Below are 17,441 nucleotides of genomic sequence, written 5' to 3' on the forward strand. Positions count from 1 at the left end.
CTCACTGACTTTCCCCAAAGATATATTGCACTAGTGGTTACATCCTTCGTGTACCCACTGTACCAAAAAAAATGAGCTTACCTTTTCAGTGTGAATCATACTGCTTCAGTAACTATAACTAGGACATTGCCGCATCACAGATTACTGTGAAAGTAAAAAAAAGCAATTAATTTTTTTTAGGGTTTCCATTTAAAATTCTTTTAGCAGTGATTTTATTTTTTCCCCTCATGGGTTGTGACACTGGAGTTCTTATTTATAGATTGTTTGTATCAGAATCCGGGTTATCTAATTTTTCGTGTCGAGATGCATGATAGAAAAAAATATGTGAAAGCATAAGCTTTCCTTTGTCAGTGTTCTAATATTCTGTGGTTTATTAGTGATTTAGAAGTTCACATTGTAATTTGTAAGCTTTCATTTGTGGATTTCTGGAGTTCCATCTTTGTGATCAGGCATTATCTGTTTCAGTGAGGTCATTTACAAAATACACTTATATGTAGTTTCCTACATAACATTGTCCAAGTTAGAGGAAAGGGTTAGGTTCTTTTTAAAAGCATACACTGAAATTCCTCTTAATCAACATGTGACAAAATAATTTTGAAAAATGCCTTGGAAGGTAAATGAAGACATATCTGCACCTTAGTGTGCACTTCATTTAAAGACTTTATCCTAACTTTTCTTTAAGTGAGATATTATTCTTTGTTACTACAAGTGTCTCTCAAAGTGAACAGCATTGAGGGAAGATCATTCCTAACACTCATTTTTCTCTTGGTTTTTGCTAAGACATAAGAGCTGGTGCTCCATTTAAATAAGTTAGAATCTCCTTGAGGCTTTTGAGGTGGGATTTATCTCACCTAATTTTATATGTTTAAATATAACTTTATACATGTAAGCTAGTCATTAGAATTTCTCCCTGTAGTTAGCAGAGGAAATCAAATAACACAGAGGATCACTGACTCAACCCTGGGGTGTGTGCTTTAAGATAATGAAGTAGTTGCAGAGGTGCTCATTTCTTACCTATTAAGATAAGCAGGGGGGAAGAGGTAGTGTCTTCAACTAAACACATCACCTTTGTGTTACAGTTATAGGTTTGTGTAACTCATCCCACTCTTCAGTGGATTATAGTAGTAAAATCGCTTTGAAACTGGTTTCACTGTGAAAGCAGGAAACAGTTTTCAGTCTTCTCAAAATAAAGCAATCATCGCAGCAACTGTAATGTAGGCACATCTGAGATCTCGATAAGCTAGCAAATTTGAGCATGGAGAAGAGTTTGGAGTTAGCCATGTATCAAGGAACTCAGGGCAGAATATAAGCTCCTACATAGCTGACTGGTAGATTGCTTTGTCCTTTATGCTGCTACCTGTGCCTGAGGTTGTTTGCTCAATGAGATGTCAAGTTTGTTTATACCGTATCCCATTCAGTGTGACTGCAGGGAAGATACAACTTTTGTTCTAAGGCATTAGTGGAATAAGTGCTAACATCAGTGTATACTGGGTAAGTTAAAAATGCAGAACTATAAGAATTATGCAAATATATAAAACTGTGCAGAATTCTTCAATATAAATATATTTTGGGGAGCTTTTTCCTGTGTGAAATTCTTCTAGCTCTGTTGAAGACTCTGAAGATAAATCAATCTTTTCAGATAGGTGGAGGTCATGCCTTCTTTCCCTTGAAAGATATAGCTTGACATACTTTCACCGTGTTTTATGAACAAATCTGCTATATGAAGAAAATGTGTATCATTTTATTACAGAAATGAGCTTTGTTTTGATAAATATGATAGCTCCTTTTGCTTATTTGTAGACTGTTCAGCAGACATGATCCCCAAGCTGAAGAGGCTCTAGCAAAGAGGAGAGGACGAAATAGTCCAAATGGAAACCTTATTAGAATGTTGGTTCTTTTCTTTCTTGAAAGTGAGGTAAAAAATTCTTCTCTAGCCTTTACATGTTTATAAAACCTGAAACCTTAGTAGTGATGCATCCACATACAATAACAAGTTCTTTTCTTTTTTTTTCATAATTTCAAAAATACTGTATGCCCTTTACCCTGCCTGCCCCCATTCTTTTTCATGATTTATTTTGCTCTTGCATGTCCCCAGTGTGGTATGTGTGGTAGTACGATGGCTACCAGGATTCATTGCTGCATAAAAATGTAACTGGTTATTTTTTGAGATAACCGTGTAAGGAGTATACCTCTGGAGTTACTCTTAATGGAGTAAAATAAATTGAACCAGAATGGAACAAAAATTACATAATATCTCAAATTATTATTAGAATAATTCAGAGTGGAAGGGGCTTGAGGGTCATTAGCTCAAAGCAGAGACAGCTGTGAGGTTAAATGAGGTTCTTCAGAGATTTATGCAGTCGCATCTTGAAAACGTTGGATGATGGAGACTGCAAGCATACATATGATTACATTAAATATTTGATGAACACATTCATGACTGGATTCTGCCCATAGTTTATAGAGTTAGCATACAATGGGAAGTTTTATGGTAAAAGTATACTAACAGCAATTCAGGTGAAGAATGGCAGTGGAGTGGAGGGAAAACTTGAGAAGATAAACCATCAGGTACAGGATGCTCTGAAGGTAGAGGGAGAAAGTTTTAAAAATTAGACATTTGATTGGCAAAAGAAGACTGAAACAAAGGAATAACAGAAATGTTTCACTGCATAAGGGAGGGTAATATATTTTGTGTAAAAAGGAAAGGTATTTCTATCAGGTATTTTAATTGTTATGAAGGCTTGAGCAAGACACTTGACTCTGACAATGAAAAGAAACACAATCAGAGATGCTGGGAAGGAACGATAACATTCAGATCCAGTTAACCTTTTAGAGACACCTTATAAACCTACAGGTTAAGTCCAGATGAAACATTGTTACTTGTGTGAGACTTCAATCTGCTATGTGAATGTATTTTTAGTTCCAGCTCCTTAAATACTTAGATTATAACAGGTCATTGTATTTTCCAGAGAAAATAACCTTAAATCTGAGTGTGTGAGATTGGGGGTTACCTAACATTAATCATGTCTGTCCTTCTGTGGAGAAAAGGAACTCAGCTTTACTCCCAAAGCTATGAGCAGCAAAGTGCCTACCCAGGCAAGCCATAAGCTGCTCCCCAGGATCGCTTCTCTCTCAGGGCCAGATTTTGCTGTGTTTGAGAGATTTGTTAGAAACAAAGGAGAATATTGTGACTTCAGTTTTTCTGACATCCAGTCTTAGGTGTTTTCCAGTTAAGGAATCAGTTCCATGTCTGGCAGACAAATCAGAACTGCATGTTGTGCTTATTATTTTTTGATAGAGGTTAAAGAACAGTTTATAGACCACTAGACTATGGATTATTTTTCTCACTTTACAACAGTTGTCTTAATTCACATAAAAACATTTTTTGCAGGTAAAGCTAGTGTTAATTCTGTACCCCCTGTAGGATTTCTGCTACTGGTTTTGGTCTATGTAGCAGCATGTATGAAAAATAAATGCCTCTTCAAGACACATAAAACAGCTCTCTTAGTCCGTGTCTCACCATCTCTTTTTTTCATTAAGAAAAAGAGAGTAAGAAAGTGAGGAAAGCTTCTAAGTCAAAAAACTCTCAGGATTTTTCACAAACAAGCTGCTTTATGGAAAAGGAGTTCAATTTGGTTTTATTCCATTTTCTGTTAAAATACAGTCCCATTGTCATGCCATTGTATCATTCAGTTAGAAGAAGATCTTCCACTGTTTGTTTTAAACTGAATATTCTTTCCAACTAACAAGAGTACATGCCCAGGACGTTCTCCATGGCCAAACGATGGTGAAAGTTGAAGAAATGCTGCCTATACCAGAACTCTGTATTAATGGTTGCTTTGGATTTTCTAGTTGCATGAACATGCAGCCTATTTGGTGGACAGTTTGTGGGAGAGTTCTCAAGAGCTGTTGAAGGACTGGGAATGTATGACCGAATTGCTCTTGGAAGAACCAGTCCAAGGAGAAGAAGGTATTTGTTTAGGCACTATACCTTACTGATATTGCCCAGTACTGTTAATTAGTCCTTAAAAAGATGTTTCATCCTGGGTGATAGAGGTATTTATGTTGTGGTTTGTTTAGAAAGCCTATTTAAAGAGGATTTTCATTTAATCAATTTTTAATGCACTTTGTTTCAAAAGCAACATTTTTGTACACTTTTCATCTTGTGATGTGTGCTATACTGTAGTTCACTGATATTAAAGGCTAGGATTACTTCTTGTCTGAATGTTTAAATAACAAGTGTATAAATGAGCTTTTCAAGAAATTAAATAGCTAATAGACTTTTCAACAGACAGGCACTTCAGGTGTTAATTATTTTCCAGAGAATGTTAAAACATAATGAATTCTCAAGAACTAAAAAAAAGTAAGGGGGTTCTTTCATCATTAGTTTTGAATCTCTTTTCACTAATAAGCTCTGTGTGCACAAGGTAGCGAGGGAGGTTGTTGGCAGTGAGTCCTTAATGATAAGGAGTGTCACTCAAGAGCCTTCAGAATCCTTCAGGATTGTCCTAGTTCAGGGACCTTCACAGGCAGGTAGATAGGCACTTCGGTTCTTTGCTTATGCATAGCATGGTGGGTTTTGATCCTGTAGATGTGACCAGAAGAACTTCCCAAAGAACAGAAGAAAGGGGACAGTGAATACTTAGTTGCTCTCTGTCCTCCATGATGTTCTTTATTTTGTAGATCTTTGTTATATTCCCCTTTGTTCATCCTTTTTCTAGATTATATTTCTCTGGACTTCTTTCAGTTCTGCTATATCCATTCTGAGATTATGTGAGTGGTAATTCAAAAAGGAAGCAAGAAAGCCTTGATTTTAGAAATGGGACAAAATGTTGTCCCTATTCACTGTGTTTCATAACTGCATTCACAGATTTGTCTTCTTTAAGATGTCTTGCACACATATTGGAACTGATGTGACTTGTTGTTTTCCCTCCATAGCCATGTCTGACCGGCAGGAGAGTGCTCTTATTGAGTTGATGGTGTGTACAATCAGACAAGCTGCTGAAGCACATCCTCCAGTAGGCAGAGGCACTGGCAAGAGAGTAAGTGGTACTGCAGTGGGTAGCTCAGACCTGTGTGTATTACTCCAGTGACATAAAATACTTGTTTGCATACCACAATTTGACACTTTTAAATTAGATTTTTATAATTGGCATTTCCTGTTTCATGTGAACATACTTGAAGAAAAGTAGTAGACGTTCTATTTCTGGACATGTTTAGGTTTCTGTTTCTCTGTTTTGATTCAGGGTTTTGTATTGGCAAGTAGTAAAAAGGTTACAGCATGAAAATCTTTTTTTTTTTTTCAGATGGTCTTTTTAGCATGCCCCTGGTTTACACTTGAAATGTACCTGCATCTACAGCCCTTAATATTAAATCTAAATTAGAATTGAAAGTGCATAGCTTAGGAATAGAACAAGATTACTTTGTCTTCCATAAAAGGGAATGTGCTGCTAATATGGATGTAGGATTTGCAAAAAAAGCTAACAGTATCCTCATCATGAGAGTGGTTAAGCACTGGAACAGAAGCTGAGAGTCTGTGCAGTTTCTATCCTTAGCAGCTTTTGAGACCTGACTGGACAAAACCCTGGGCACCCTGGTCTGATCCCTGAATTGAGTCTACTTTGAGTAGGAGGATTGGGACTGGGACCAGCCTGAATGCATCTGTGCTTTTATGTATTTGCTCTCTTCGTCTTTTCCACTGAGTGCCCTAAACATTTAAGAATGTGACATTCTAGCCATATTGCAATCTAGCTGCCTCTTTCATTTATTTTATAGTGATTGGGGATCAGTGGAAGTCCATTCCCAAGGCTGGGCATGGGCTTTTAAGAATTTCAGTGTAAGTCACACGGTCAGGATGATCAATAGGCTTTCATCTGTATTCTCCATAAATACAACATCCAGCATGGCTTTACTAGGGGAAAATCCTGCCTGACCAATTTGGTGGCCTTCTATGACGGGGCTACAAAAGTGATGGACAGGGGTGGAGCAGCTGACGTCATCTACCTGGACTTGTGCAAAGCATTCGACACTGTCCCCCATGACATCCTTGTCTAAATTTGAGTGTCATCAATTTGATAGGTGGACCACTCAGCGGATAAAGAACTGGCTGGATGGTCGCACTCAAAGACTTGTGGTCAACGGTTCAATGTCCAGCTGGAGACCAGTAACGAGTGGTGTCCTTCAGGGATCGGTGTTGGGACTGGTCTTGTTTAATATCTTTGTCGGTACAATGAACAGTGGAATTGAGTGCACCCTCAGCAAATTTGTCAATGACACCAAGCTGTGTGGTTGTCAAGGGTTCAGCCGTAGCAGTCATTTTTCTTCTTCTTGGTAGCTGGTGCAATGCTGTGTTTTGACTTCTGGGCTGGGAACAGTTGCTTGATAGCGAGCAGGTTTTGAGGGTGTTTTTGGTCAGGGCCTTTTCTGAGCATGTGCTCTGCCAGGGAGGAGGGGAGGCCGGGAGGAAGGAGAGACAGGACACCTGACCCAGGCTAGCCATTGAGGTATTCCATACCATAGCACGTCATGCCCAGGATGCAACTGGGAGAGGGACGGAAGGGGTGGAGCGCTGGGGAAAATGGAGGAAGGAGCACGCGGTGCTCGGCCAGGCAGGGTGGAGTGAGTTATGGGTCAGTGGCTGGTGAGGTGTTGTATTCTCTTCACTTGTTGTTTGCTGTATCATTATTATTTGTAATAGTAGTGGCAGTAGTGATTTATGTTATACCTTAGCTATTAAACCGTTCTTATCTCAGTCCATGGGGGCTACATTCTTTGGATTCTCCTTCCTAATTCTCCGGGAGTTGAGGGAGCAAGGGGGGGAGTGAGTGAGCGAACTGTGCGGATTTGGTTTAAACCACGATAGTGGTTCGGTTGATAGGCTGGAGGGAAGGAATGCCGTTCAGAGGGACCTTGACACACTTGTGAGGTGGGCTGATGCCAACCTCATGAAGTTTAACCATGCCAAGTGCAAGGTCCTACACCTGGGTCGGAGCAATCCCAAGCACAGCTACAGGTTGGGCAAAAAGGAAATTCATGGTAGTCCTGCGGAGAAGGACTTGAGGGTGTTAGTCAATGAGAAAATGAACATGAGCCAGCAGTGTGCACTCACAGCCCAGAAAGCCAACCGTATCCTGGGCTGCATCAAGAGGACCGTGACCAGCAGGTCGAAGGAGGTGATCCTGCCCCTCTACTCTGCTCTTGTGAGACCTCACTTGGACTACTGTGTGCAGTTCTGGTGTCCTCAACATAGAAAGGACATGGTACTGTTAGAACAAGTTCAGAGTAGGGCCACGAGGATGATCAGGGGACTGGAGCACCTCCCATATGAAGACAGGCTGAGAAAGTTGGAGCTGTTCAGCCTGGAGAAGAGAAGGCTGCGTGGAGACCTCATAGCAGCCTTCCAGTATCTGAAGGGGGCCTACAGGGATGCTGGGGAGGGACTATTCATTAGGGACTGTAGTGACAGGACAAGGGGTAACAGGTTGAAGCTTAAACAGCAGAGGTTTAGACTGGATATAAGGAAGAAATTCTTTACTGTTAGGGTGGTGAGGTACTGGAATGGGTTGCCCAGGGAGGTAGTGAATGCTCCATCCCTGGCGGTGTTCAAGACCAGGTTGGATGAAGCCTTGGGTGATATGGTTTAGTGTGAGGTGTCCCTGCCCATGGCAGGGGGGTTGGAACTAGATGATCTTGAGGTCCTTTTCAAACCTAACTATTCTATGATTCTATGTTCCAAAAGAGTCCTAGCTTCCCAAACGTACTTCCCTGGGTTTTGATAGTACCCCTTTTATTTAGGTTAGACTAAAATGAAAAAAAAACCCATGTAAATATTTGGTACTTATGTTAGGTTCTGTTCCAAATAATCATAACTACTTTGTTAGAAAGCCACAGACTTAATGAAGGTGAAATCCGGAGATAGACTTGGCATTCTTCATTGCTAAACTAAATGCAGTTACTTAGCTTATAGCTAGTTAGTTATAAGCTAGCAGTTAATAAGCAGATTAACCTCGTGTCCAGAAACAGCATCCCAGGAAAAGCTCCAAGAAAGCACCAATTTAAACGTGCTTGATGTATCCAAATTTATATAGTATATTCTAATAAATTCCTAATTTATTAAAACATTTTTGTAGCTGCAGACTGTTCTCGCAGACAAAGCAACCTTTAAATTTAACAAGAATTTCATGTTTGTATTTTCTGTTTGGAACACCAAATAGCATCACTATCAGCTTTCCTAGTATTTTTTTTTATGTCAGGAGATCTACACTTCAGTTCACTTAAATTGAACAAATTGCTTAGTCTTAGTTGTTCAATATCTGTATTGTTTTCTTTAAAGCTAAAGAAAACATTTCAGTAGTTTCACCTTCTGCAGTATGATCAAAAGAGCTTTGAGATCATGCTTGGGGGCCCAGATTAATTCATTGCACCACCAAATACCAATATTAGGTCACCAGAATATGACTGGGGGGTTGTCCTAGCCACATTTGCATTGCCTTCTGGTGAGCGAGCAGCTTTTGCTGACACCATGGTGCTGGACTGCAGGTTGGTACAAGGATTGCAACTGCTGCTGTATGTATCCAGCTGTGTGCCATGTACTATGGAAGTGATGTCTTAACCTGGTTACAAATCTGTTCCACCTCACTTCCAAGGTTATCTTGAATTTCTGCTGACACAAATAGGCTGCCTGTCATTCAAGCACATGTTTTGTTTCCAGCTGTTGCTCCTCACAGAGAGATGTAGGTGTGACATTTAGCTTTTGCTTCTTTTCAGTTAGATCATGAGTTGTGGGATGGTAACTGCAGGGATCTCTGACTTGTCAGTAGAGGTCTGTCATGCTCTCATCTCTTGCTAGCATATTCTCCAAGTTGAAATGGGAACAGATTTCCAATTGTGCACTCACCTTCTTGTGAAATAGTTTCTTCTCTGACTTCAGCTTGTAACCCTTATTGTGCAGTCTGGCAGCTTTGCTATACATAAATCATCAGCTAACTTGAATATTTTATTATTGTTATTTGTTTTCAGAAGTAGTCTCTGCTTTCTGAAGCCACAAAGCCAGATCTAAGCTTTTATGAAGCATGCCATTTTGATTATTGTCTCTCTGTTCACTGTTTCAAGGTGGTTTTGCTATGACAGCATTAGTAGCTTCGGTATATCTGTCACTGAAATTTGCAAATTAATTCTGTGAATTTGGATGTATGTTGTCACTGAGAATTATGTTCCAGTTTAGAGATGAGGTTATGAATCTACTAGTGAAAATCACTGTCACAGTGTGGTTTTGCTTTTGGTTTTCTGAATTATACTTCAGTTCACCCTGAGGTCTTACATTGTTTAATGTGTGAAAGCCAGAGCTCAATTCACTTGGAAGCAATAGCAAAACTTCCACTGACTTTAGTTATATTTGAATTTCAATCTTCATAAAATGATGATGTGTTGAGACAATATCATGCTGGATAATATAATATTTTCCTTTTCAATCATGGCTTCTTAAGACACGCAGTCCTCCCATTTAATCACTCTTCAGTCCAAATGTGTTTGACTGTTTTATTCCCTCCTCTTTTGATTTATTAAAAATACACTTGCATGGATTTTTGTTTGTAATGCAAACTTTAGAAAAAATAATGAAAGCCATATGCAGAAGTTGTATTTATTTTAGTTATTTTTGGTTGCTTGCAGGTCTTGACGGCAAAAGAAAGGAAAACTCAGATAGATGATAGAAATAAATTGACTGAACATTTCATTATTGCACTTCCTATGTTGCTATCAAAGGTACATTTTTCAACAAAAGAAATCTCTTGCTGGTATTTGGAGTTATCTTTAATTTTTTTCATTCTGTAGTGTAGGTATTTATTTTTACTTCACTTATTTTTTTGTTTTATTTCAATGATGTTCTAGTATTCTGCTGATGCCGAGAAGGTTGCAAATCTCCTGCAAATCCCTCAGTATTTTGATCTGGAAATCTATAGCACGGGCAGAATGGAAAAGGTACAGTACACTGAGCAAGAAGTCTTTCAAGCAAAGGTTGCTTTCAAATATCCGATTACTGTTCTAGTGCCACAGCAGTGTGCCTGCATCTTGCATATTAGTAATCTAACCTTGATTTGGTGTATTCTTTGAATGACTTTTTTCTTTGAGTTTCATTGTTCAGGTGAGGTGAAAGCTGAACTTCTTTTCTGATCTACAGCATTTGGATGCCTTATTGAAACAGATTAAGTTTGTTGTGGAAAAGCACGTGGAATCAGATGTTCTTGAAGCCTGCAGCAAAACCTACAGCATACTCTGTAGTGAAGAATATACAATCCAGAACAGAGTTGACATAGCCCACAGCCAACTTATTGATGAATTTGTGGATCGATTCAACCATTCTGTAGAAGATCTGCTGCAGGAGGTTTGTTTTCTTAAAATTAATTTTGTTAAACTCTCTAAAATACAGTATAATGAACTGCAGAAAACATGCTTACCAAGTCATTAAATTACCCATCTGAAGATATAGTGCAGCAGTAGCTATTTCCTAACTATTTGGAGCTATATAACTGTGTAGAAAATCCCTTGGACTAGCCATTAAGCGTGCAAAACATTGATGCTGTGAAACAAAGACCATGGAGCAGTCCTGCTTCTGAAAATTTAGTTTAGTATTTAAACAGTCCACGTAAGAAATTAACTGGATGAATTGATGAAGGCTGATGTAAAATGCAGAGAAAGGTGCATTTACATTAATGCTTGTGGTGATTCCAGTTGTCCCAAATGGATACGCAGGCATCAGAATGAAGACTGGATTATGTCTTGAAAGGAAGAGAGGATTTAGTAAAATATTTCTAATGGCATATTGCAAGAGCTCTAGAAAGAATGAAATAAAGATAGAGGTCTGAAACCTGGAGGTACCTGGGAATTACTTGTAAGAATGTATCCTTCAAAATGCATAAGACAGAATACATTAAATAACAATAGAAAACTTGCTCATTTTTTTTTGCTTTACATCAGTTTAACTTTGTGTAACATTACTTAATTTGCTGTAATTCTTAAGGTTTTTAAGGACAATTTAAGGGCTGCATAGATCTAGTTGAGCATTGCACTGTGACAGATACCTTTAATTTTTTTTATGTAAATTTATATAAAGTTAATCTACAGTCTTAATTTCAGAATTGCACATTAAAGAAAAGAAGCGCTTTTTTTCTTTAATATGTCACATAGATGTATACTGTATAAATGCAGTGTCACATTGCAGAGTAAATACAGATTTTTCTGCTGCCGTAGGAGTATACATGAGTAAAAAAGACAGTGCATGCAGGAAGCAAGCACTCCACAACTCAGGAATAAGTGGAGTTGCTGTACATTCTTTGATAGGATTAATTTACTTTGCTATCTACCTGTCTGCCATTTTATATGCACTTTCTTATGAATTTCTTTAGCAGAACATGGAAAGATTACAGAATTTGTGCTTGTCGTGGTTTAAACTAAATCTGCACAGTTCCCCCTTTGTTTCCCCTCCCCCCCCCCCCCTCACCTTCCCACTCCCGGAGGGATGGGAAGGAGAGCCAGACGAATACAACTCCCACGGATTGAGGTAAAATCAGTCCAGCAATTAAGGTATAACAGAAATAACTACCGGTACCAATAACAAATCAATGTTAGAGGAGACAAACAGGGAGAGAGAATACGATACCACCCGCCGCCACGAGGCCAGCCCGGAAGAGAGAGCTAACCCCTCCCCTCTTGGCCAGCTCCCAGTCCCCTCCCCGAGCAGGACGTGCTGTGGTATGGAATACCTCCCCGACTAGCCCAGACCAGGTGCCCTATCTCTCCCTCCTCCCTGGCAGAGCATGAGCTACTGCTGAACCCATGACAGTGCTACATCTCTGCCCAGCTGTGTGTAGCAAGAGAATCCTTTCAGTTAATGCCACATTACGTGTCTTAGCTGTTTTAGTAGATGGATGATAGACTTGGATAGCTGAAGTTCCTTGCTCTGGCCAACAGGACCAAAAACTCCAAGGCAAAAAACTTTGTGAATCTATTGCTGAGTTGGGTAGCAAAAAAGGGATGGAGTGGGACTGCCAGCTTCAGAACCAGCCTAGTTTTCCACACCAGATGCCCAGTAACTGACACCATAAATAACAAACTTTGCTCTTTCCATTGGCACCCACTGACAGAGGTTTAAGAACTCTCTTTTGAAAGTAACTTGCTTCACTAGGAGAATTTGCTATTCAGTTTGCATAAAGTATTAGGATAATAATATTTTTTAATGCCAGAAAGAAAAAAAAATGAAAGTTTTGATTGAAATGTGCAGTATTTAGTCTTGGACTGTTGTTACCTCAGATTTGTAAAATCTAAATTAAAAAACACCAACCTTCCATCCAGCTCTCAATGTATGTGAATCTATGCACATCCTGGGATTGGCATACGTTGTGGGCTGTAACACAGTGAACAGCAATGAAGGATATGAAAAGAAAGACATTTTTCCATTGATAATATTAAAAAACTTGCTGTTGATACCTGCAGGTTTCTGGTGTGGAGAATGAAAAGTGTTTGTCTTTATTCTTGTAGCACTTTTGTCAGCTGGTGGTTAAAGCTGATGATTCAGTCGTTTTTGTAAAATAACATAAAAAACTCAGGTTTTATTCTTGGGAATGATTTCTACTGCTGGAGAATACTGATTTGAGTATTAACACAGTGGTACTGCTGAATATTGTCAGATGATCTCACTTATTTCCTAGTGCTATGCAGTGGTTATTTAAATATTATTGTTATAGGATCTAGATGTAAGTCATTGGAAAATTTGGAGACAGTTGAACATCAGCATAAACCCTCAAAGAAATCTGCTCCCCCTGTGCAGTAATGTTCTCTGCTGGATTGCTGAACTTTAATGGATTTCCTTTCATTTTCAGGGGGAAGAAGCTGATGATGATGATATATACAATGTGCTGTCCACATTAAAGAGGTTAACCTCTTTTCACAAGTAGGTGATTTTTTTCCCTCAAAAATTTTATCAGTGAGTATCAGTGGTGCTTAGTGCTAAGAAATGAGAAAATATATGGCCTGAAATATGACACAGAGATTGCTGTATGATTAGTGGCATTTGTGCCGTTACTTTTACAGATGTGATTTGCAAGCAGGATGCTATCCCTTGCACTAAATACGTTTACACCCATGAGTGTCTTACTAAAAGTCCTATTCCCCTGCTTGGCAGACAGTCAGTTCACAAGGGGATGCTTACTTACCGCAATAAGTGAGAGGACCTTGCTTCTGCCAACTCTTGTACACGAGTTATTTTTACTGATTCAGTTTCTCTTTTCTTTCTCTGCTTAGTCTTTGCTTATCCTGAATTCTGCCTTGGATCATTGCACAGAATGGCTTTGAAATGTCTCCTGTTTGTTTCCATTCAACAGGAGTCCCACAGAGATCATTAAATCATTACTAATTTCTGTAGAGCAGCAGACTGACACATGTGCAAATTAGGTTTTTGGTCTCCCTGGTAACACACTGGAGCCACTTCTCAGCCTTTTCTGAGAGGACTGGTGAAAGCTATAGTTCACATCTGAAAAAGAAGCACAAATCTTAAAGCTTTTCTGAGTCTCCCATATATATTTTTTTCCTTTTGGGTTCCAAATCTCTGGGGAGTTAATTCAGACTGTAAAGAAAGCCTTGCAGAATAACACACAAATAGGGTTTGGGGACATCTACCTTCACCTTCAAAAAATAGAAAAGAATGAAAGCTGAAGGGCAGCTCTGTATTATTTCTCAGCTGTTTTGTTATTTATGGTTATAGTTCAATGAGAAATTCTAATTAATATCTGCTTGTATATAATGAAGTAATGAAATCATGTAATTTCTCTACTGAATGTAATGTCCTATGTGATTTCTTTGTGAAAGGAAACAATCATACCATCCAAGGCAATTTCTGCTGAATGTTTAGCTTTGAGATAGGATCTTCAATTCAAATCTTGCATTGAGCTTTCTCATCTCAAAAACAGTGGCTGTTGTCTGATATTATCTGTCACCAATTGGGAGCCAAAAGAAATTAAATCAATGGAAGAAGCTGAAATTGCAGGCTGACAACTGATGCCTTTCCAATCTTATATATGTGCACTGATAAAGTTGTTGCTGAGGCTTTGAAAAGAAACAAATTCATCTCTTCTTCCAGTGAGAGAACCTCCTCTGTACCTTATCTGTGCTTGTGGTTGCTTGGTAGTTGCTGCTTTTTCATGTCTTAAGAAGAAGCAGCCCAGCAAGGTGGAAATACAGGGGATTATTAGGAAAGCTTTCCAGACCAAAAAGCTTCCCTGCTGAGATTGCCCAAGCCTAAGGTAATCCTTTTTCCAAGAGGGCTCACAGCACACTTTTTAATTCATGCCTTTTCATAAAACAAGGATATCAGTATTGCAATACAAATGAAATTCATCATTACAATGCTTCCTTCCAAGTTTTCAGAATGCAAGAACAAATCTTCTTGAGGTCTTCTGAATACCTGAATTATATACTTGGGCTTCTTTTTTTGCCAGGGTCTCACTGATACTTATAGAGATTTTTCTGTCCTTAAGTAGATGGAGGCAATTTTTCTATACTGACTCCAGCTTAATTCATCTGAACTTTCATGCATAGCACACCAGTGCTGTAGCAGTTTGTATACTGCAAAATACCAACATTTCTTACATAATTACTTCAGTTAATTCAATGCAAGATGTGTGAATCTCAAGCATCACCTCCATTAGTGTGGATGTGCCCTTTGATGCTGTCTTGTATAGAAAATGTTTCACATTTAGAAATCAGGGTTGTTGGTATTACTGTCCAGTAGTCCTCAAATATGATTTTGAATTTGATTCCTTCCTGCCTCCACACTGGCTTCATAAGCCTGCAGTAGCTAGAGTAACTCTTGAGAGTCAGTATAAGCATCAGTATCAGTCAGGACACTACCCAGGTAGGTAAATTCATGGTCAGACCAGATCTTCTCTACCTGTTGTAAAAACCGTTTGCTTAAGCTTCTTTCTAGTAGTTGACCAGTGCATCCTTCAGACTGAGTTACTCAGAAGTTTGTTATATCCAGAGGTAGTAGAAAGGATGATAAATGAAACCTCAGTAGAGAAATTAGACTGTATCTAGCACAGCTGTTCAAAGTCCGAGGTACAGCTTCTCTCACATTGTGTATCTTCAAAAAGAGAAGCCGTTTTTTGGGTGAAAAGGAAGTTTTCTAAGCTGCTTCTTGCCATGCTTTCAGAACATTGTGAAACTGGTACCTTTACTTCATCTAACTACTTCCTGGCAGAAACATGCCCAGCAGACAGTGCTATCTATAGGGATGAAAAGAAACCCTGGATGAAATGTTTTCTGTAATCTGTGAAGACTCTCTGACATAGAGGGACAAAGGAAAAATTCTGTGTTGTGTGGTTTTTCATTCTGGAGCATTTGTGCCAATCTGAACCTCTGTGGAGAATTGTGCTGTGTCCAAGGTACCTTTATAACTATTGTTTTGACTGCTAAGTAGTTCAGAAAAGACAACGATGTGCTGCAATGTGCCTAAATTTAAAGAGGCTCTTCTTTAAGGAAGTGTATATGGAGAGATCCTATGCAATATGTATATAGTTGAGATTTTTCTGTTTTGGAAGCTGAAAAGCTCTTCCTGAGATCAGCTGTAAGGCCAGGCTCAGAGCACAGAGCTCAGGTGCCCCCCAGCTGCCAGGTCAGTGGGGCATGCCCCCCCATGACAGCTGCCTGACATGGGGGACTCTTAATATGAAAATGTGGAAATGAGACAGTTTTTCCTTTCCTATTCCCTGTGGGATAATCTGTGCTGATATCTTCCTCTGCACACCAAGGAGATTTTTCTGCTTTAATTACAGCTCTGTAATTAAGGAGGTACAACTCTGCCTTACTAGCAACTCTTGTGATTCGCTGAAGCAGAAACAATATGCTTAATATCGCTAGTCAGAGAGTCCAAGGCAGTTCTCTGACAACCTGTAATTTATCTATGAAACATTTTATTTTCATACTTTGAAGACCATCCAGATTCAAAGGTAGAGGCGATATTTTTACATTCTTGTTTCCTTTTGGTTTTAAGTTTTCCTGTTGCTCTATGCATGGATTTGAGCTACAAGGCAAGATGCACCTTGGCTTAATGACACAACCATCAGGCATATTTCACTTGCTCTCAGCACAAGGCCATTAATGTTTTCTGTGAAACTTAATCAGTGAGGTTTTCCAGGGCTGACACACTCCAGACTGGAAGCATTTCATACTAGGCTTTCAGCAGGATCTGGGTATTCCCAGTCTTGATTTCAGCTTTGCTCTGTTTCAAAACTAGAGAATTATTTTTTCTAGCTGAGCAGGGTAGTTAATTATTTAAACAAAATGAGGAGGCTCCAAAGCAGGGAAGACACAAAGGGGTGGGAAAAGTGAGTGTGTCTTGGTGACCAAGGTGCTGGGATGAAAGGGAGCCAGATGCAAGAGCCAGCTTTACCTAATTTACACTTGCCAAACTGAGAATCCCTTCTTCCAGGTGAATATTTAAATCACCATAAATAATCACCACAATTCTGATTATTCTGAGGTGCCTCAGTCTTTTACAAACATATTCTAAACTGTTTAAAATAATCTGTTAAATTCCACTGCAGAAAAAAAGTGTTAAATTTTGTGAGAGAGAATTTGTATCTTTCAGGCAACCTGATGTTTTGTAATTTCTTCTGGATTTCATAGAATTATAAAATCACAGAATGGGTTTGATGGGACCTTAAAGTTCATCCAGTTCCAACACCCTGCCACAGGCAGGGACACCTTCCACTAGACCAGGTTGCTCCAAACCCTGTCCAACCTGGCCTTGAACACTGCCAGGGATGGGGCAGCCACAGCTTCTCTAGGCCTCAGCACCCTCACAGGGAAGAACTTCTTAATGTCTCATCTCAGCCTCCTCTCTGTCAGGAAAAAGCCATTCCCCTGTGTTCTGCTACTACAGACCCCTGTAAAAAGCCCCTCTCCACATTTCTTGTAGCCCCTTTAGGCCCTTGAAAGCTGCTCTAAGGCTTTTCTGGATCCTTCTCTAGGCTCAACAACCCCAACTCTTTCAAGTCTGTCCATAGGAGAGGTGCTCCAGCCCTCCAAGCAGGTTCATGGCTTTTCTCAGCTGTGTATTGAAAAAAGCTGTATCACAAGCCTTGAGGTCTGAGAAGCTGTTTAATGTATGTTGCTAATCTCACTTGTATTCCTCTCAATGGTGAATCAAGTTGCTACAACTGAAATGTGAAACAATGAATGGGGGGTGGCAACCACCTGTCTTGTGTACATCATGCCATGCTGTCTTACTTTAGATATTTCAGGCTGTTTAGTATCTAGTGTTAATTTATATTATTTTTCTCCAAATGATACAGCAGAAAAATCTGTAATTTAATTCTGCTTAAAGCCATTTTTAATTCAATTTTAACTATGGCTTTGGCCATAGTTTTTGTTGTAGTGCCAGAAAAGTG

The 17,441-nt window shown here is 39.2% G+C and overlaps 1 protein-coding gene across 1 annotated transcript in view; it reads left to right on the plus strand.

Moving 5' to 3' along the window:
• STAG1 (STAG1 cohesin complex component) overlaps window positions 1-17,441 on the plus strand; it is a 182,608-nt gene that overhangs the window by 128,032 nt on the left and 37,135 nt on the right. Inside the window, exons 15-21 of the mRNA XM_005143055.4 lie at window positions 1,801-1,915; window positions 3,853-3,970; window positions 4,939-5,042; window positions 9,670-9,762; window positions 9,889-9,978; window positions 10,178-10,381; window positions 12,876-12,946. Coding sequence (XP_005143112.1) covers window positions 1,801-1,915; window positions 3,853-3,970; window positions 4,939-5,042; window positions 9,670-9,762; window positions 9,889-9,978; window positions 10,178-10,381; window positions 12,876-12,946 — 795 coding nt within the window. The remainder of the gene's footprint in view (window positions 1-1,800; window positions 1,916-3,852; window positions 3,971-4,938; window positions 5,043-9,669; window positions 9,763-9,888; window positions 9,979-10,177; window positions 10,382-12,875; window positions 12,947-17,441) is intronic.

The sequence above is a fragment of the Melopsittacus undulatus genome, chromosome 6 (assembly GCF_012275295.1).
Source record: "Melopsittacus undulatus isolate bMelUnd1 chromosome 6, bMelUnd1.mat.Z, whole genome shotgun sequence".
NCBI lineage: Eukaryota > Metazoa > Chordata > Aves > Psittaciformes > Psittaculidae > Melopsittacus > Melopsittacus undulatus.